General features: G+C 40.2%; 1 protein-coding gene across 1 annotated transcript in view; it reads left to right on the top strand.

The window, feature by feature from the left end:
• ZNF394 (zinc finger protein 394) overlaps window positions 1–21,063 on the top strand; it is a 481,244-nt gene extending 460,181 nt beyond the window's left edge. The window contains exon 3 of the mRNA XM_066382179.1: window positions 20,977–21,063. Coding sequence (XP_066238276.1) covers window positions 20,977–21,053 — 77 coding nt within the window. The 3' untranslated portion in view covers window positions 21,054–21,063. The remainder of the gene's footprint in view (window positions 1–20,976) is intronic.
• Window positions 21,064–22,299: the final 1,236 nt, after the last annotated feature.

The following is a 22,299-nucleotide window of genomic DNA, read 5'->3' as shown; positions in this document are numbered from 1 at the left end:
CATGCGCCTGACTGGGATCCACCTGGCATGCCCACCAGGGGGCGATGCTCTGCCCATCTGGGGCGTCGCTCTGTTGCAACCAGGGCCATTCTAGCGCCTGAGGCAGAGGCCACAGAGCCATCCTCAGCGCCCGGGCCAACTTTGCTCCAATGGAGCCTTGGCTGCGGGAGGGGAAGAGAGAGAGAGGAAGGAGAGGGGGAGGTGTGGAGGAGCAGACGGGTGCCTCTCCTGTGTGCCCTGGCCGGGAATCGAACCTGGGACTCCTGCACACCAGGCCGATGCTCTACCACTGAGCCAACCGGCCAGGGCCAACATATTCTTAATTAAGGGAAGGGGAAAGGCTTTGTAGTGTGGCCATTGTGAAGACTACAGGGGTCCCTTCTCCCTTGCAGCACTTGATTACAAGGTCTGCTGGTAGAAGGTGGACTGCTACTTGGCATGTTTTTCTCACATTCCTCATCAGAATAAGCTTCTATCTGGAACTCCCTTCTGTAGTTAGGCACAAACAAATGTCCTGAAAACACACAGTTAATGGTTCTTGAGCTCTCCAGTTTTCGGTATTTCAGAGTGTGAACTTCTGGCCATTTTCCTACATGGCTAATAACAGACACTTTTATAATGCTTAGCATTTTACAAGCATGGGTCTGAGTGTATGTGTTACTTTCCGTAACAAATTTGCTACAAACTTGGTGACTTAAAACAATAGAAGTTTACTTACAGTACTAGAGGCCTGAAATCTGAAATAAGTATCATTGGGCCAAAATTAAGATGTCAGCAGGGCCATACGCCCTTTGGAGACTCTAGAGGAGGATCTTCTAGCTTCTGGTGGCTGTTGGAATTCCTTGGCTTGTGGTCACATCATTCCAATCTCTGCCTCCATCTTCATATCACTTTCTTCTATGACTGTCTGTGGTCACTCTCCCTCTGGCCTCCCTTTTATATGGATTCATCTGATTGCATTTAGGGTCCATCTGGATAATATCCCCATCTCAAGATCCTTAACTTAATCACATACACAAAGACACTTTTCATAATACAAGGTAACATTCACATGTTTCAGGGATTAGGGCCAGGTATCTTTGGGAGACATAGTTCAGCCTGCTACAAATTTTACTTATATCACTAACTTAACCACATGGCTATGAATATAAATATTAGTATTATACCCATTTACTAATGAAAAAACTGAGGCAGGGAGATTATACAACTTACTTATAGTCAGTCATTAAGTGGCTATGTCAGGATTTGAACCCAGAAAATTTATGACCTTAAAAACTAGCTGCCACTGTAAGCAAATGCCAAAAAAAAAAAAAAAAAAAAAAAATCTTATAGAATAAATTCCCACACTGAATGTGCCAAGACAGAAGGCAAATGAAAAGCGGTTTTGCCTTTAAAGGCAGTGCTCCTAGGTTATGGAATTTCCCATTTCTCATCTTTGGCAGGACTCCTTGTTCCATCGTGTACTTTATCATCTTATACATACACAATCACTTTAAGTGCAGGGCTTTTAGAGCAGTGTGAGAAAAGTGTGCTGTATAAACTGTATGTGGGTTAGGTATTTGCTGAATGAATGGACTTTTAAGCAATCCATCAAAGAAACACCATGTTCGAGTCACCAATAAGCAGTAAAAAAAGCTAGATACATCTTATCATCTTTTTAATTTTTAAGACATACCATTTCAGAACTGCTTGCTAGACTCCTGTACCCCCAATACCACAGCCTGAAGTTTCTTCTGCAAACTTTAGATCCCAGGAAAGGCTTTTCTAGACTGAACATCCTATGGCATCAAACTTGTCAGACTCCTAAGCAGACAATATCTAGAACAGGGCGTGGGAATCTTTTTGGCTGAGAGAGCCATGAACACCATATATTTTAAAATGTAATTCCATGAGAGCCATACAACGACCCGTGTACATTATGCATTATCCAATAAAAATTTGGTGTTGTCCTGGAGGACAGCTGTGATTGGCTCCAGCCACCCACAACCATGAACATGAGCGGTAGGAAATGAATGAATTGTAATACATGAGAATGTTTTATATTAAAAAAATTTTTTTTTATTAAAGATTTGTCTGCGAGCCAGATGCAGCCATCAAAAGAGCCACATCTGGCTCACGAGCCATAGGTTCCCGACCCCTGATCTAGAGTATAACAGCAGAAGGGAAATTAAACTGAGGTTTATTACATATTGCTAAGTGGGCCTCTTATTTTATTTATATTCTACTAGAAATATTTGCAGTTCAATTTTCTATTCCCTTTTGCCTATTTTTTCAGTCTTCCTCTCTTTACCAATTATCTGGTGTTTATGGATATGTCTCTGTGGTTAATTTTCCTTTCATGGATTAATTATGAGGTTAAACATTTTTCAGACTTTTTTTGGACATATTAGTTTCATCTTATAACAAAAAATTATTATTTTAATTCTTGGCCATTTATGTTTCTCTTTTATTTATTGATTTGCAGGGTTCTATATATAGATCCTCAAACTAAATTCATTCTAAAATACAAGCATCCCAAACGTCATTGCCTATTTTGTGGCCTGTTATATTGGTTAACAATGAAATTTAGAAGTCAAATTAATATTTGGTAACTCTGATGGGAAATTATAATTATTTCCAAGTTGTTTTTATTGTGATTAATACATGTGGTTTACTGAAGGGATTTCTGGGCACAAATGTATATTCCACTCAGATCAAAGAAAGATGAGCCGCAGAACGCCTTACAGTTCCCCTTCCCTGAAGCTAAAGACAGACTCTAAACGTGCTGCCAATCATCCAGGATTTTCATACTGCTCACCCAGGCTTAAATATATGCTAATTTAGATAATGGCTGCAGTCCATCAGTTAATAGTATTTACAACAAAAACATATGGCCAGTAGTTGGAAGGCCAGTTATTAGCTAATGTGAGTCATTTCCTGATGATACAGAGATAATTTATATTGTCAGTATGAATTCTGTTTGTGTAGGATGGCATCTGCCAGGGTTGACCTTAAGAGCAGACACTGGTGGCTGCTTCTGTATTAACTATTGAAGAACTCTGAAAAAGACCACTTGCCCATTGCAAATGATGAGGTACAGTGTAGGGAATCTCCCATCTAACCTTGAACCCTCTAAGACGGGTAGTCAACCTTTTTATACCTACCGCTCACTTTTGTATCTCTGTTAGAAAAATTTTCTAACTGCCCACCACTTCCACAGTAATGGTGATTTATAAAGTAGGGAAGTAACTTTACTTTATAAAATTTATAAAGCAGAGTTACAGAAAGTTAAAGCATATAATAATAATTACTTACCAAGTACTTTATGTTGGATTTTTGCTAAGTTTGGCAGAATAAATCTTTATAAAACAACTTACTATAGTTAAATCTATCTTTTTATTTATACTTTGGTTGCTCCGCTATTGCCTACCATGAAAGATGGAACGCCCACTAGTGGGTGGTAGGGACCAGGTTGACTACCACTGCTCTAAGACTTGGATTGGAAAACTTTAGTTAGAAGCCTGAGTGAGTGACTGTCTCTTTCATGCAAATACTAAGAAGCTGTGTGAGTGGGTGACCTTTGTGCAGACACAAAGGAATGCATGTGAACAGGCTTTAGAAAATTAGCTTAGAGGTTCTAGATTGCCCCTTCCTTTGTGCTTGATAATTAGCAAAAGAAAAAGAATGTACTGACCAAATTAGCCCTTTCTCCAGGTCAGCAAAACAGCCATTAATCATTCTTTCCCTTTATCACCTGATCTTGTAATCTTGTTACCTCTGTTCTGCTTCTGATCAATAAAAGCTAAGGGAGAAGAAAATTTAGCAGGTCTTCTTTGCCTCCCTTGGCAGGTCTCCCCCTCTTCCTCTTGACATACATTTGTGTCTTCAGTAGGTTTCTTCCACGTGACACTGGTAGTTCCCAGAGGGCTGGAGTATTACAGTACAGACTGCAACAAGCACTAGAGTTTGAAGGATGTAAGGGAAGGATGAGAGAAAAAGAAGGAAAGAGTCAGAAAAGACTGGGAGGACAGAGACTGAGCAAATTAAAGTCTTCATTAGTCAGAACAAATGCTAGATTATGCTGTATAACAAATAATCCCTAATGTAAGGCCAGTAGCCACGGCCACCATCACAGCCGCCTGGCCCATGCAGGTTCGAATTTTATTTGGACAGACAGTAATGAAACAAAGGAGCCAAGAACAGGTAGGCCATTAGCTTTAATCCTTGCTTGCACTCCGCGGGCAAGAAATACACACAGTAGGAAAACACTTCCCTTTCCATTCAGGGCTCCCAAAGTTTATCTGAGTTTCTTAGAATCAAAGATTTCTACCTCACCTGCCTTATTCACCTCTGTTGGGCAGATAAAATATATTATGCTCATTTTGTTAAACATGGCGCTGCCTACACGGAAGCCTGTCGCCCAGGTGATATTAATGTGTGTTGGGGGCGGGCTGAGAGCAGGCAGGATCCTTGTAGCCTGGGGCTTGGTTTTGGGATTAAGCCTTTCCCACACTTTTTTATGTGGGGTGGTACAATCCCATCATGCCCAGATAAGTGACTTTGTATTAGAGACTTCCCTATTTTGTATATTGGATTAAAGGTTTTGAATCTATACTCTAAAATGGGGGCAGAACGGGAGCTTGCTCTCTTAGTTCCTGAGATTAACATTAGAGGAGACAGCAGAGAGCAGAGAGCAGAGAAAGGCCACGTGGAAGAGGCCTGGAGAAGCAGCCAAGATGGTGGAGTGTTGAGTGAGAAGCCAGTTTATGCAGAGTTTGTGCAGGGAGAAGGAAGAAGATGGGGAACAGAGGTGAATAAGTCTGGTGAGCTAGAAACCTTTGATTCTAGGAAACTCGGATAAGTCAGTAGCTTTGTGAGCACTGAATGTGAGTGGGTTTTGGAGCCCAGTGTGTGTTTTTACTTGCCCGCCGGGTGCAAGCTAGGATTAAAGATGATGGCCCATCAGTTTTTGGCTCTGTTGTTTCTTCACCGACTGAATCCAATGCGAACCTGCATGGGCCAGGCTGCTGTGATGGTAGCCCTGGCCAGTGGCCTTACAACCTCTGTTCCCCATCTCCTTCTCTATGCACAAACTCTGCACAAATTGGCTTCTCCTTCAGCACTGTGCCATCTTGGCTGCTTCTCCTCTCCTCCACGTGGTCTTTCTTTCTCTCCTATGCAATGCTAATTTCAGGAACTGAGAGAGCAAGCCCCTGGTCTGTCTCATTTTTTAGTGTAGAAATCCAAACCTTTAATCTAATTTACAAATAAGAAAGTCTCTGATACAAAGTCACTTATCTGAGGCATAAATGGGATTCCTCATAAGAGTGCACCACCCGCTATCGTGCAACAGTCAAGGGTGTGAGGAAAAGCTTAGTGTTGAGAAGATCTTAGTATTAAAAGGGTGGGAAAAGCCTGACCAGGTGGTGGCGCAGTGGATAGAGCATCGGACTGGGATGCAGAGGACCCAGGTTCGAGACCCCAAGGTCGCCAGCTTGAGCACGGGCTCATCTGGTTTGAGCAAAATCCCACCAGCTTGAACCCAAGGTCGCTGGCTCCAGCAAGGGGTTATTCGGTCTGCTGAAGGCCCCGGTCAAGGCACATATGAGAAAGCAATCAATGAACAACTAAGGTGTTGCAACGCGCAATGAAGAACTAATGATTGATGCTTCTCATCTCTCTCTATTCCTGTCTGTCTGTCCCTGTCTATCCCTCTCTCTGATTCATTCTCTGTCTCTGTAAAAAAAACAACAACAACAAAAGGGTGGGAAAAGCTTAGTCTTAAAAAACGAAGCCTTAGGCTATAGGATCCTACCTGCTTACAGCCTGTCTCCCACACCCAATGCAAACTCTAAGCAAGCAAACATATATATCATATTTGCAAACTTATTTGACTGACACCTAATAATAATGGTTTAACCCAATAAAACTTTTTCTTGCTTACAGCACATGTTCAGCATAGGTCAGAGGGGGCTCTGCCCAATGTAGTTACTCAGGAGATGGAAGCTTCTGTGATCATCAGAGCTTCCTCTCCAAACTGATATGCATCATTTCAAATCACACTTGGTTGTCCACAGCAAATCCCAAGGGCACCTACAACTTTACAGGAGCCGCTGTACCTCCCATGACATGCCTGGAAAAGAGTGAACTGGAAATATTTGATAAATAACACAGTGACTACCAAAGACCACCTATTCTGATTTTCCAATGTTGGCTTAATTGGTTCACTCTCTACTCCGCAAACAGAATACATCTACCCCTCCTCTAAAGAAGACAACCCAAGCATTCCACTCAGTTATGGCACTGAGCTCAGTATCTTGGACCTCTGCATAATATTTATCAGTCTCTGCTTCCAAGTTGGATGGGGCTACTTCTGGAATGGAGACTCATCAACTAAAAAGACAAGTTAACACACCCAACTCACTCACACTCACACACACACCCACACACACACACCATACATTAGTGTAACAAAAACAGGTAACTATGATAAGGCTGGAAATAGTAGACAGTTTAGGAAGTTAAGAACTGCCAAAAACTGCTAATATTCTAGTGATTTTTCTGTGAATCTCACCAGTGCGTAGGATCAGGAGGCTGCCTGCCATTTCATTCATTCCAAAATAAGCCCAGGGTGATGCCTGGAAAAGAGCCCCAAGGAGCTTCCACTATTTAGTACTTTGCCAAGTTAATATGATGAAGTTAAAACCCTATGCATCATATAGAAACAGTGATAGGCACTAGGATATGACACAGTTGACTTTTATCTCAGGCATTTCTGTCAGTTTCCAGATCTGCAAAATAAAATTGCCCTGGGAGCTGGCTAAATTTAAACTCCAGGACTCCTTTAGCAAATGCATTTCTCTTCTATTTCCACCTCACTTTCTTCCTGCCTGTGCGGTCTGCAGTCCCTGAGCTCATTTGGGCTGAAGTCTAGTACCTGTGCTTCTGGCATCTAGTTTGTTTGGTCCCAAGTGAGTCTGCCCCTTAGAGAAGGAAGATCTATAAAAAGAAGGGAAATTTTTAAAAATAAGAATGGAAGGCTTTTATTTCACACCTATTATCAGTGACTGATAAATTATAAACAAAGAGTTAGGGGTATATTTTATATGTAGATTATACTTCAGGAAGAACAACATCAGGCAATAATGAAATAATCTGGGAAGGAGTATAGAATGCCAAACACCAAAGGGAACAGACAATAGAAAAGAAAGAAGCCCAGGAAACTTTAAGATAAAAGTTCATCCAGGAGGCTCACCCTTGAGGCCACAGCACCAGCAGCACGTCTGTGCACCAGCAGCACGCTCTGTGTACCAGCGGCATGGTGTCATCTGGGAATGTGATAAAAATGCAGAATCTTGGGTCCTGAACCTTACAGAATCCAAGTCTGCATTTTAATCACATCATCTGGTGATTCATGTGTGTGTTGGCACTTATCCAGATTGTAGTTGTTAAAATTTATTAAACAATAGAAAAGTATAATTGTTCATATGTTCTCGCATTAAGAAAGCAGCACCAGCCTCACCAGGCGGTTGCGCAGTGGATAGAGCATTGGACTGGGACGTGGAGGACCCAGGTTCGAGACCCCGAGGTCACCAGCTTGAGCGCAGGCTCATCTGGTTTGAGCACAGCTCACCAGCTTGAGCCCAAGGTCACTGACTTGAGCAAGGGGTCACTTAGTCTGCTGTAGCCCCCCTGTAAAGGCACATAAGAGAAAGCAATCAATGAACAACTAAGGTGCTGCAATGAAGAATTGATGCTTCTCATCTCTCTCCCTTTCTGTCTATCTGTCTCTCTCTCTGTCCCTGTCACAAAAAAAGAAAAAAGAAAAAAAAAAAGAAAGCACCTAACAGTGTCTGACAACTCATTGGTAATTGATGACTGCTAATTATTAAAATCAAACTACTCCTTTGCACTGGAGACATTTCTTGAAATGTAGAGAATATTATTGCTGAGGTAAAGTTTATGCAGATGGCAAAATGATAAATACAAAATTTGAAAAAAATTTTTGAGGAATGTCTTACCTTTTATGTATTTACACATTCCTGTACATGTATACATACATATATAAATTATGTATACAAGAATCTAAAATGGAATATAAATAAAAAGAGTAAACTTTATTATACGTGTCTTTATATAATAAAGGATAGTTCAACACAGAGAAGTTAAGTGTATCCAGGATCACAAAACTCTCAAGTGGCAAAATATAGAATAGAAATCTAGGTCACCTGACCTTAATCTTATATTCTATTGAATACCCTGGAGGCTTAAATATTTTTATTAAGGTTAATCACAGTAGTATGCCATGATGAATTTCAAACAAGAATTAGGTTGACTGAATGGTATGGGTTTCATGTTAATGTTCTTCTAGAATATTATATTAATAAATGAAATTTTAATCTTGTGGTTAAAAACTTTGCATAATTTATAATCACATATTTTTGATGTTTATGTTATTTTATGATTATGGACTTACTCTTTTACTTTCTATATAAGACTGAGTAAATTTAATTTGAACATTAGGCTTTAACTCAGAGAAATTTTTATTTCACTATGTTCATCACAAACTTTCCAGTCTGAAAGATTTTCTTATACTTGACTTCTTAAAATCTATTTAATTTTTATAGTGAAAACCATAAAACTAGAAAGTGATAAAAACTAATTTATTAAGTTATTAAGTATTTTTCATGTGTCATTCATTTATGCCATACTTTTTCTTTGTACCAGTAAAATTTTCTTCTCTTTAAAATATTAACATATATTAGCTCCAACTTTTATTATGCATAAATACCTTACTTATATCTAGGAAGACTTTAAAAATAGAGAATGTTGAAAATCAAAACATATTTATGTTAAAATAAAATATGTTAATTGAAAATAGCATGTACCTCATGATTACAATATAAAAAAATATTCATGCACATAGAAGGTGAAATGCAAAATTAATAAATTTACTAATATAGAGTTATATATTTTTGCTATTCTAGACCTTTAATTGATGTTATGAATTCTTTTCAATAAAGAGTGAGTAATCTCTGTGTGTCTGAGTGTACAAACATACCCACAAATATTTTCCCATACTCTGTGGTTTGAATTTTCATCTTCTTAATGATGAATTTAGAAAAACATGGGTCTGAATTTTAATTGAATTAGAAATATTAATTTTCTTCATGGCTAATGTTTATTTCTTTTTAAAAATTCTCATATCATTATAATGATAATCAATTTGTAATTGATTTTTGGTTGTAGCATGATGTTGAAACAAGTTCCATTATTTTCCCGCATAGATATTGAATGTCCACAACATAATAAAGGAATGCCTCGATTTTCGTTGACTTTGGTTATCGTTGGTTTCGGTTTTTGTCGATTTTTTTCCGCGAAAAATTTGTCTTGGTTTTTGTCGGTTGCCTTGGATTTTGTTGGCATGCCCACGTGACTTCACTGCTAATTTTGCGAAAACAAAGGGCAACCCACGCATTCGCCTGCTCAGTGTGGCATTGTTTCCTGTGTGAGCATCACTCTGTGCATCTAGCCAAACAATTTCAGTGCTTTCTAGGCTTGGTGTGCTTTTTTTATTGATTGCGAGTGCTAATACTACAATTACATGGAAGTGATTACTGCGTATACAGTATCTGCACATTTCTCTCCCTGCCTGGCTGTCTTCCATACGTCAAGAAGAGTCTTCAGAAAAGTAAATGCCATGTTAAATGTTCATTTAGTCTTTACATTTAGTCTTTTATATTCATTTTATATTAATTTCTCATTGTTTTTAGCATTAAACACTACATTTATTTTCTATAACGTGTTTTTGGTATGTATTTTGGAGTGTATAGAACGAACTAATTGGATTTACATTGATTCATATGGAAATAATTGCCTTGGTTTTCATCACTTTCATGTTTCGCTGATTGTTTTCAGACGTATTATCAATGAAAATCGAGGTACCACTGTATTTTGAAATCAATATCATTTCTACACCATTCTGTAGTGCTACTTTTTTCAAAAATAACGTAGAACTATACAGGTATGTTTCTGGCTTTCTTCATCTCTTTCTTGTTCTATTTTTTTTTTTTTATCTTTGTGACACTGTGATAATATCTTGATTATTTTAGCTATATAATCTTTAATTACAAATTGAACTTATTTACTAGAAGAAAATTCAGATTTACCATTTGTTTCTTTATCACTTTAAGTAAGTTGTATTTTTCTAGAATGTTTAACATATATTTAACTACACCTCCAGAAGAGGGGAAATAAACAGAAGGACTATTTGAAGAGATAACAGTTAAGAATTTTCAGAAACTGATGACTTTGATCCTTAGGTTCAAGAAACTCAAATTGCAATCATCAAATTTAAGTTAGACACAAATAAATGGGAAGATGGTTAAAGAAGTCACAAAAGTAGAAAAGGGAACAACAAATAGGCAGAATATATATAAAGCAAGTAGCAAGATTATAGGTTTTAACTCAAATACCATTGTTACTAGTTACTTTAAAGGTGAATATGCTAAGTGCCAGGACTGAGATTTTTCAGAACATCTCAAATGTCTTCAGGCTATTCTGCCATCTCCACAAGAGCTGCTCATTCCCAGTTTCTAACTCCTAAAATGCAATGTTCTGAGCCCTAAGGCATTGTGGTTTCTAAGGATTCCCACCATTGGTGAGCTCTGGTGCAACTTTTGGCCCCATGTCCCCCAAATTCTTCCCGTAGTGTTGCTCAGCTTCCCTGCTGCCACTTTGGAGTTGACCAAAGACCTCTGGGCCAAATCAGTTCCAAAGGAATACTCATTTCTCTCCATTTCTGTCAACACTCAGTTATCTGCATTTCTGTCTACTCATTCAAGAATTCTTTACCTCCTTGTAAGAATTCTGACTGCTTCAAACAAGTTTTTAGTAACATATTTTGTGCAGGTTTTCTAGTTGTCCTCAGTGGGAAGAGGGGTCTCAATAACTAGTTCACCAGCACCAGTAAAGGAACTTCCTCTCTTATTATTTTTTATATGCATATGGCTATCACTTCACCTTCTAATTTGGCAAAAATGGTTTTTTTATTTTTTAAATTTATTAAACAGAAGGGTTTTAATAATGGTATGGCCGCCTGACCAGGCGGTGGCGCAGTGGATGGAACGTCGGACTGGGATGCAGAGGACCCAGGTTCAAGACCCCGAGTTTGCCAGCTTGTGCGTGGGCTCATCTGGTTTGAACAAAGCTCACCAGCTCGGATGCAAGGTCGCTGGCTTGAGCAAGGGGTTACTCGGTCTGCTGAAGGCCCATGGTCAAGGCACATATGAGAAAGCAATCAATGAACAACTAAGGTGTCGCAAAAAAACCTGATGATTGATGCTTCTCATTTCTCTCCGTTCCTGTCTGTCTGTCCCTATCTATCCTTCTCTCTGGCTCTCTTTGTCTCTGTAAAAAAATAATAATAATAATGGTATGGCCAATATACAAATCACATTAAAAGTCAGAGAGCCTGACCAGACAGTGGCGCAGTGGATAGAGCGTTGGACTGGGATGCAGAGGACCCAGGTTCGAGACCCCAAGGTCGCCAGCTTGAACGTGGGCTCATCTGGTTTGAGCAAAGCTCATCAGATTGGACCCAAGGTCGCTGGCTCCAGCAAGGGGTTACTCGGTCTGCTGAAGGCCTGCAGTCAAGGCACAAATGAGAAATCAATCAATGAACAACTAAGGTGTCCCAACGAAAAACTAATGATTGATGCTTCTCATCTCTCTCCATTCCTGTCTGTCCCTGTCTATCCCTCTCTCTGACTCTCTTTCTGTCCCTGTAAGAAATAAATAAATAAGTAAAAAATAATAATAATAATAAATAATAAAAATAAAAGTCAGAGAATCTCTGAAGTCAATTATTAATATTATATTTATAACTTATAAGTCAAGGGTTTAATGAATTTACTGTATACATTATCCCCATGTCCAATTTTATCAATATTCAAATGGGCAGAAGCTTTATGCAACCATGTCAACATCAACTTCCTTCAACTTAGCTGATTATAAGGAAGAACATAGCAATAATAGATATAATCTTATGGATAAGGAACAAATGGATTCCACCTATCTATAACCTGGATGAAACAAAAAAATAGGAGGGCCATGAAGTGAAAAGGAAGGCAGAAACAAAGGTAGATATGTATAGAAGACAATTTCATGTCTCAATTTTTCTAGAATCTACTATGGCTCTCTGAAGTTGTTCTAGAATAGCTGACAGTTCTTCTAGCATGCAAATTATGTAGAACTGGAGGCTCATGTGAATATTACTCCCATCTCGGTTTTCATAGCTCTATGCTTGGTTATTCAAAATAATGAAAACAAGACTAGATAGATGGTATGGCCAGTTAACAGGCTCAAGAGACAGCTATCAGAACTTAAATGGGAATTAGTCTTAAATAACTAAAAAACTTTCAGTTGCTTTTCTTTGTGTGAATGGAAATGTGTGGTCAGTTGGCAAGAGGTGGACTCAGTTACTTTATTTTAATACTTCAAGTTTTGCTTAATTCAGAAACTACTTATGAAGTAGGGAAAAAATTCCTGGTAAAGAACAAGTCTCTGATGACTGTTGAATAATGAATATGAATTAGTAAGATAGAGAAGGGCATGGGGAAAGTGTAATCAATGCAGGAAGATATTTAAGAGATATATTTTAAGATCTTGTCATGTTAGAAGCTAAGGAGTAATTTTTGCCCCTAATCAGACAACAGTTTCTGACTTGAGTAACTGAATGGTGCAGTTTACTATAATCAGAAGAAATACAGTAGGTTAAAATCTTGAGATACACCGAGATATAAGAAATGATTTGAAAAAGAGGGGAAAAGGACATTGATGTAAAAAGAAGAGAACCTGCCCCCCAATAATATCTCACAAGTCAAGAGATCTGAGAGTTTCAATAAAACAATAAGTTCTCAAAGATGTCAAGTAAAGCCAGTTAATCTAAGCAGAAAATACTGAAAAGCCATTGGCTTTAACAATATATTGATCATTAAGGTCTTTTAGAGAGTACCTTTGACATTATGATAGCATCAAAAGAAGATTTAAATGAGTTAAAATACAAAGAAAGTGAAAATAAGGGCATAGTAGACTTTCAAGAATCCTGGTTATTGTGAGATGAGGTATAGCTATAAAAGGATGCAAGGTTGAAGAAAGGTTTTTAATATTTGTTTTTGTTTGTTGTTTTTTATTTTACCTCAGAAGGAGAAAACTTAGAGACCAAGAAAGATGCAGAGGACTGGTAGGATAAATACAGGAGAAAAAGTGTTTAATTGATGGAGAAAATACCAACTGAGAAAGAGAAGTCTTGTTGGAAAGTAATGGGAAGTAGTTGGCCATAAAACAGAAGATTTTTAACATCTGAGGGTAGTCAAAAGTGGCTTAATGATATGAATGTTGTAGAAGTTTAGCTGCGCAGATGATTTATGAACTGACCCTAAATTATGCAATATATATTGATTAATGGCACACTAAAAACTCAGTTGAAGCTGACTTTTAATACAAATGTTATAATTAAGAAAAATAAGATGATTTATAATAGTCATCCACATAATAAAGACTCAAATAAGAAATTGTATTGCAAACAAATCCAAAGAGATTTTAAAAGAATCTTGTATGCAAGACTGTTTGAGGCCCTGGCCAGTTGGCACAATGGTAGAGCATTGGCCCAGTGTGCGGAAGTCTGAGTCCCAGCCAGGGCACACAGGAGAAGTGCCGGGTTCACATCTGCTTCTCCATCCTTCCCCCTCTGCTTCCTCTCTATCTCTCTCTTTCTCTCCCACAGCCAAGGCTCTATTGGAGCAAAGTTGGCCCAGGCCATGGCCTCCACCTTAGGTGCTAGAATGGCTCCAGTTGCAATGAAGCAATGCCCCAGATGGGCAGAGCATCAGCCCCTAGTGGGCTTGCTAGGTGGGTCCTGGTGGGGCTCATGTAGGAATCTGTCTTTCTGCCGTCCTGCCTCTCACTTCAGAAAAAAATAAAAAAGACTGTTTGAATGATGATTATGGGCTGGAAGAGAGTTGCTGGTGTTCCCCAAAGGCTATAGTCTCATTAGTAAGTCTACACTTAGACTTCAAGGACAGCCAGTCCATCAACCAAAGAAAATGTCAGTAGTCAGGATTAGATGGATATTTGAGATGCAGAAGTCAAAGAGGAAGACATGTCTAAAAGTATGATGCAAAATAAGAGCTGAGAAGAGGGTTTTGAAGCATTCATTACAATTCATTGTAACTGGTAATCTTGTCTATTTTTATTAGTTTTTGGGATTTAAATCAAGATCATGCACCCTCATTTGCCTGGTTTATACCTACTGTCACAGCATCATTTCCTGTTTAGTGGTCGTCATATGGTGATTCTAAATTTAGGCACACCTGGTTGAACATTAAAACTAAGAAAAGTCATGCCGGAGTTGAATGAATATGTTGAGTTAGAATAGCTAAAAAATTTTTAAATAAGATTGCTGTGTTCATTGCTGTTTGCACTAAACCACTTGCAGCCAGTGCATTTTGCTTTAAACTATTTTGAACTAGGTATGCTTGGTTTTATCAGTTCAGCTTTTCAGACTATAAGAAATTGGCTAAAGCTGAATTCTTGACCTGATGATAAAAATCTAATCAATGATGATAAAAATCTAATCACAGAAAAAATGTTCAAGAGGCTCCTAAAACCTTGGAAATATTCTCAGTATCCTATTGGTTCTAGGAGAAGAGCCAGTGCCCTCAAAAGAAGTTATTGTATTTGCAGCCTGACCAGGTGGTGGTGCAGTGGAGAGATAGAACATCAGCTTGGGATGCTTAGGACCCAAGTTCAAAACTCCAAAGTTGCTGACTTGAGTGCGGGCTTACCAGCTTGAGCACGGGTTCACCATCTTGAACATGGGATCATAGACATGACCCCATGGTCGCTGGCTTGAGCCCAAGGTTGCTGGCTTGAGTAAGAGATCACTGGAGCCCCCTGGTCAAGGCACATATGAGAAAGCAGTCAATGAACAACTAAGGTGCCGCAACTATGAGTTGATGCTTCTCATCTCTCTCCCTTCCTGTCTGTCCCTATCTCTCATTCTCTCTGTCGCTTACAAAAAAGGAAGAAAGAAAGTTATATGCAGCCACAAGTGATCAGGAAAGAGTCTATTAGCATTTTTTTTTAAAGGAGAGAAAAGAGAAAAACAAGAAAAAAAATCAGATTAATTTCTCCTTTTCTTGTTTATTTGCTTTGCTTTCCTTCTTTTCCCTTCCTATCTCCCTCTTCATTCTGGAAAACTTATATTTTGAATATTGTTTTCTGAATACAAAGTCAGTGCAAAATGCTCTATATGTAGATTGGATTTTACAGGTCGGCTCAATGATTCTCAAACTCTGGCAATAGAAGCTTCTGCAGGGCTTGTTGAAACCGAGTGCCTCCAGGGTTTGTTTCAGTGGGGATGGAGCCGAGCCGGAGAACTGCATTTCTAACAACTTCCCAGGTGATGCCCACGCTGCCGGTCCAGAAAAACACCCTCTTCCTTCCTCAGTGTGGTAGCTGAGAAGCCCTGAGTCATTCTTCCCACCACACAGCTTCCTAGAATCAATGAAAATTCAGGCCTGTGTTGAAATCCTAGGTCACTTCTGATTAATTATGTTCTTCAAGAGACTCTGACCTATGGGGGTTCTTGTGAGAACTGAGAACATACTAAGTTAGTTACATGGCTTCCAACCTGCCTGATTGAAAACCCAAGTCCACTGGTTACCAACGCAAGGCCTGGAAGAGCCAGACGGAGAAATGTCCATGAGAGCATCCTCCATGTGTGATGGGTGCTCACCTTGGACCCCTGAGCAGGCCAGAAAGAACTCATCCACAATCACTGAAGCATCATTTCTTTCACATCCTCAAACAGTTGCAATTTTAAAGATAAACAGACTGTTTTACCGAGAATGTAATGAAGTTACACAAACCATAAACCATTGTTCTAATTTAGTAGTTCTTAAATATTTTAGGTCCTGGACTTACTTTGAGAAACTGAGGAAAGTTCTAGACAGTTTTTCCAGGTAGATGCATATGATTTATTGGGGGAGCAGTCAGAGATCTCCCAAGGGATCTGGATTCTCCAAATTGAGAACCTCCCGCTCTACGTGCTTCAGGTTGATCCCTTCCTGAAGAAAGAGCAGTTTTTCAATTTTATCAAATGAAGGGCTACTTCCAAAAGGATTGCAGAATCAGGATCAGGTGGGCTCCCACTGACTTGATATTCAGTCTCTGTGTTTACCTCATCTTAGTGTGTCCTAGAACTAGGCATCCATCTTAGTTTTAGCTGTTGTAACACATTACCACAAACGTTGTGACTTCAAACAACATTCACTTACTGTCTCACAGCTCTGGAGGTCAGAAATCCTGAACTCAGCAGAGCTGCATTCCTTCTGCAGGCTCAGGAGAATCTGTTCTCTTGCCTTTTCCAGCATCTAGAGGCCACTTGCTTTTTTTGGCCAGTGGCACCTGCCTCCGTCCTCAAAGCCAGCAGCCTAACTTCACATCTCTCCGCTTTCTTCTTCACAACTCTGGCTTTCATTCTGAGCCTACAGCTTTCCAAGTCCCCTTTATAAGGGCTCCTAGGATTTCACTGGGTCCACCTGGGTAATCTAGGATAACCTTCCCATCTCAGTATCTTTAACTTAATCATATTGGTCAAGTCCCTTTTGTATTTAAGTGAACATAGTCATAGGTTCTGGGACTTTGGGCATATACAGGGTGTGTGTGTGGGACGTGATTCTACTACAGTATCTCTAATACACACTAGCTCTTGATCAATTATCATTAATTTCAACATCAATCAAATAAAACAAATAATAACTGTGGCTGTCAATTAAGCACCATAAACTTACTTCTAACATTTGGTAGGACTCTAATAGCCACTCCATGAATTGTAAAAACTTCTCAGATTAGATATTTATACCCACACGTAAATAATGTTGCTTCCAGTCTTCTAATGTAAAACTTGCACACAATGGAAACACGGTCAATTGAAAAAAGATGGAAAAGAACAAATTAGTCCACCTTCAAAGCAATAGAAAGACATGATTTCATAAAACTATTGTAAAAACAAAAGTGCTGTGGTTTTTTTAGTGGTCTCCATGTTCAATATGAGTTCTTAAGATAATGCAATTTTAAGCTGAATTAACAGTAGTATAATATATAGAAAATGTGGTAACACTCATTTATTCAAAAGTTTGTTTTTAAAGCATCTATGTGCCAGGTACTGTGCTAGACAATGGAGACACTCTTCACTTTGTACTGCCACTATATCCTCATTAAAAAATAGTTAGGTTCATACAACCTGGATAAAAAATTGACATTACTGTTATAGTAAAAGGCTTAACCTTTAAACTCAATGAAATCTTTGTACAACAGCATTTTTTTTCCTGAATTATTGTATCTGATCATACAGATTTATTTGCCAAAACTCATTTAAAATTATTTATTATCATCTAGGTCATGCATATTAAAATTATATACCAGCTGCTTTTCAAAATGTTCAAATGCCACCACCATCTGCCACATTTGAAAATTTTGTTTCTTTTTTCTTTTATTTTTGCATATATTCCTCCTGAACATTTCCCAAGAACAATAATCATTTATAGAATTTACATTCTATTTTTTATTATTATTCTTTTTTTTTACAGAGACAGAGAGTGAGTCAGAGAGAGGGATAGACAGGGACAGACAGACAGGAATGAAGAGAAATGAGAAGCATCAATCATTAGTTTTTCATTGCGTGTTGCAACACCTTAGTGTTCATTGATTGCTTTCTCATATGTGCATTGACCGCGGGCCTCCAGCAGACCGAGTAACCTCTTGCTCGAGCCAGTGACCTTGAGTCCAAGCTGGTGAGCTTTTGCTCAACCCAGATGAGCCTGCGCTCAAGCTGGCGACCTCGGGGTCTTGAACCTGGGTCCTCTGCATCCCAGTCTGACGCTCTATCCATTGCGCCACTGCCTGGTCAGGCTACAGTCTATTTTTTAACTAAGTGTGTGAAATATTGTTATTAACTGCAATAAGAGTAATAAAGAAGATATTCTAAAAAATTTTAAAACAAATTATTATGTAGCTAATACTCTAAATTGTTTCAACTTTTCCATAGATTCAAATCCCTGTTTCATTATATTTCAGATACACACATATTATAGGAATTCTGAATTGGTACATATGTAGGTAGATATTATTTGTGTTCAAAGTTTTATGCGAAGAGTTAATTTGTTCCTCTCCTTCATCAAAGTGAATCATTGAAGGAGATGGGAAAAGCTGAGCCGTGACTGGTGCTCAGGGGCATGAAAATGACACCCATCCTCAGTCCCTTTGATCACGTCATGCTGGCATCTGCTGGCTTGTCTGTCACCCCATCAGCCCATCTCATGTGCAGATCAGACCAGTGGCGCATCCTGGCAGCTGAGTCTTCCTCTTCCCTAATGTGAAAGCTTTTTGCCCCAATTCTTTCATTACTGCGACACCCTCCTAAAGGGCTTGGAAAAATTCTCGGCTGAGCTCTCAAGCCCTGCTGGCACAAGAATTACTCTCTCAGGCTAACTCAGATCCTTTTTGCCTTGACATGCAACTGGCAGTTCTTACCTACACCATGCATGTTAGATAAAGAGGTCCTGGAGGTCTTGCTGCCTTCCAGGGCTTTATTCAAACGAGAGTCCAGACCCCCCACCAGGTTTCTATTAGGACTTCTGTTGTTCGTCTCTCTCCTGGTATTTGGTCTGAGACATCAGCCAGGGCACAGAACCCACTTTCTGGGAATCGTACCAATACGAACCCTTTTGTATCTGCCCCCGCCACCCACCTGCCAGTCTGGAAAACTTGACTATTATCTTCAGAAAGAATAAACAGTGGTTCTGATCGACTCTGCAGCTTACACTTCAGTACCTGTACTGACTTCTTCGTTCCAAGTTGTGCTGTAGCAAAAAGGCCAACTTTGAGGTAATGGATGCCTCTTGGCCTAGCCGGCTGGGAGGGCAGCGATGGTGCTGGTGTGTGTGTGTGTGTGTGTGTGTGTGTGTGTGCATGTGTGCATGTGTTTGTGAAAGGGTTGTTACTGGGATATCTCGGAGGTAGATACAATGCAGGGTCGTATTCTCAAACTCATAAAGATGAGGAAAAGAACAAATATGAGCATGAAGATTTGGAGCGGAAGCTCTTAAATTATGTGGACTTCTTGAAATTAAGTGAGTTGTGGGGTGAAAATGGCTCTATTTGAGAGGCAATAGCATTAACGAGTTAAATTTAAAGGCTAGAATAGAAACTAAGGTGAGAGGAAAAAAAACGCTAGTTAACCAGTTTTTTTAATGTATGTGTAATTTTCTTTATTGTAATTTTTCTTGATATGTCAACTTTTAGATTTTAAAAAATGCCATGAAGAATGAAATGTGCTGGGGAAGAAAAGAATTCACTCACATTTGTACAGCCTGTTCGCTTCCAGTCACAGGGTGCTTGCAAAGTTTTATGTCAGGAAAAAGTAAAAACAAACAAACAAACAACAAAAAAAAACCCAGAAAACTTGTCCTCATCATCCTTCCCCCTTCTCATTGAAGACTTTCAATTGTAAACCTCAGATGCTGCCAAATAGTATGAGGGAGATTTCTTGGCAACATAAAAAACCCTTGCCTTTTTGTTTGTAAGCTCAGTCTGGCAGACACTTGTTCATTACGTTAGTGCTCTGTTGGCTTAAGCTTGCAGGCATCACCTTTAATATTTTAGCTTGTTTGCATGAGAATTAATATATGGTCTCAATGCTGCAGTTCTTAATATATGGAGAACTTGCTTTAATTTTTCATTATATCATTGACAATTTATAAAACAGAAAATGACATATTTTTTTGGCTGCGCTGTCTACTTTAGATAATAACACATCCGAGAAATCGCACAAAGATAGTGAATGAGTTTCCTAGTTCCTTTCCCAAATCTGGAAATAAAAGTGCTTTTATTTTTTATTTTTTATTTTTTTCTTTTCTGAAGCTGGAAACGGGGAGAGACAGTCAGACAGACTCCCGCATGCGCCCGCCCTGGCCGGTTGGCTCAGCAGTAGAGCGTCGGCCTGGCGTGCGGGGGACCGGGGTTCGATTCCCGGCCAGGGCACATAGGAGAAGCGCCCATTTGCTTCTCCACCCCCCACCCCCCTTCCTCTCTGTCTCTTCTCTTCCCCTCCCGCAGCCAAGGCTCCATTGGAGCAAAGATGGCCCGGGAGTTGGGGATGGCTCCTTGGCCTCTGCCCCAGGCGCTAGAGTGGCTCTGGTCGCGGCAAAGAGACGCCCCAGAGGGGCAGAGCATCGCCCCTGGTGGGCAGAGCTTCGCCCCTGGTGGGCAGAGCTTCGCCCCTGGTGGGCGTGCCGGGTGGATCCCGGTCGGGCGCATGCGGGAGACTGACTGTCTCTCCCCGTTTCCAGCTTAAAGAAAAAAAAAAGTACTTTTATTGTCTTTTTCTTACTCAGAATTTTGGTTTCTTGATTTACTCTAACTACTAGTACACTAGTTGACTCAAATTCTTCTAGAGATAGAAGCATGACTGTATAATTACCACCTGTGTACACTGTCACATTTCAACAGCGAGGTGAAAGGGTTGGAAGTGTGATTGTGTCAAAATGCGGTAAGCAGTTATACGTGAGCAGAGCAAGGACCGTAGGCCAGGTACAGGAGGTCACCAGGGTGGAGGGCCCCAGGTGCCTACCAACAGGCAAAACTGGGAAAACAAGGACCCCACCCGCCCAGGGCTGCCTTTCCTACCCTAGCATATCATTAGTCATGTGGTTTAGACACCCTGACCTTTCACATTGCCAGTCATGCAATTCAGACCCTCCTCTGACCTCTCCTGCCCTGGTATGTTGCTTGTCATGTGGTAGATAGATCTCTTTAGAGGAGGAACAAGGAGACAAAGAGTAGCTTCATGCGACTCCCATGCGGGCCCTTGAATGACCACTCCCTTAAGCATTGAGCCCTAGGGATAACATCTAGACCTCAGTCGTGTTCCAGCTCCAGGCCCAGAAAAGCAGCACAACTGGACCAGTGACACCATGGTTGATCTCAGGACCAGCTGCATGGACAAATGACCCCCTGCCCTGGTGCCGTGAATATATACACCTGGAGGACTGATGAATATTCTACTGAGGTCTTCCCCTGGGACCTCCCCTAAAACGCCCACCCTTCAGAGCCCTTAGGAAGTACCCAGCATGCTCTGCTCTCCTGGGAGCACTCTAGCGCCTTCAAAATCCCCTCCTTCTTCCCACCCCTTACATGGGCAACATTTACCCTTTTTTCTCCTAAGCTCCAAGGGCCCCTTCTTTTGCCTCTGCAACGTGTTTCCTGAGTCCATTCCTTCCACAGCTCACTTCTTCTGACTTTATGACTTCTTAAATAAACTTTCTTTCATTGTTTGAGTCTTGGCTCTGAACTTTTTCCTAGCTAGAACTCAAGTACTGAGGTTGCTGAACCGAAGTCCGATCTGACCCCCGTGTTCTAACACCTTGCGCTGTTTCCACTGCTGCCAACAAAAACATCTGAACCTGTGAACAGGGATGGTTCCTCCCCCATCAAATTATTATGGGAAGCCATTATTACCATATTCCCAGCCTACAACAAGAGGCAAATGCTTCTCTAGGCCAGCGTGCATAACAATCATGTGCAGCTTTTAATATTCAGATTCTCGGGTACTATACCCCGCTCTATTTAGTCAGAAACTCTAGATGTAAGACCCGGGAACTTGCATTTTAAACAACTCTCCTAGAATTCTGAACTCTGGCTATGCATTATACCGTGTTTTAAAAAAATTTATGCTCACTCTTTAAGTGTCCTTGCTGTTGAGACTCTCTTCTGGGCCCTCTTGAAATCCAGATATGTGCATACTGTTGGGCAGATAAAATGTATTATGCTCACTTTGTTAAAGATAACAGGAGGAGGCCGTCGCCCAGGTGATATTAATGTGTGTTGGGGTGGGCTAAAGGCAGGCAGAATCCTTTAGCCTGGGGCTTGGTTTTGGGATTAAGCCTTTCCTACCCTTTTTGATGTAGGGCAGTACAATCCTATCATGCCTCAGAGGGTGACTTTGTATTAGAGACTTCCCTGTTTTGTATATTGGATTAAGGGTTTGGATTTCTACACTATAAAATGGGGACGGAATGAGAGTTTGGTCTCTTGGTTCCTGAGGTTAGCATGAGAGAGCAGAGAGAGTAGAGCCAGCAGCGGAAGGAGGCCACGTGGAGTAGGCCAGGAAAAGCAGCCAAGATGGTGGAGTGCTGAATGAGATGCCAGTTTGTACAGAGTTTGTATCTGGGATAAGGAAGGAGATGGGGAACTGAG

The sequence above is a fragment of the Saccopteryx leptura genome, chromosome 4 (assembly GCF_036850995.1).
Source record: "Saccopteryx leptura isolate mSacLep1 chromosome 4, mSacLep1_pri_phased_curated, whole genome shotgun sequence".
In the NCBI taxonomy this organism is placed as follows: Eukaryota; Metazoa; Chordata; class Mammalia; order Chiroptera; family Emballonuridae; genus Saccopteryx; species Saccopteryx leptura.
Note: the sequence above shows the minus strand (reverse complement) of the source record. Positions and strands in the feature narration are given on the sequence as shown.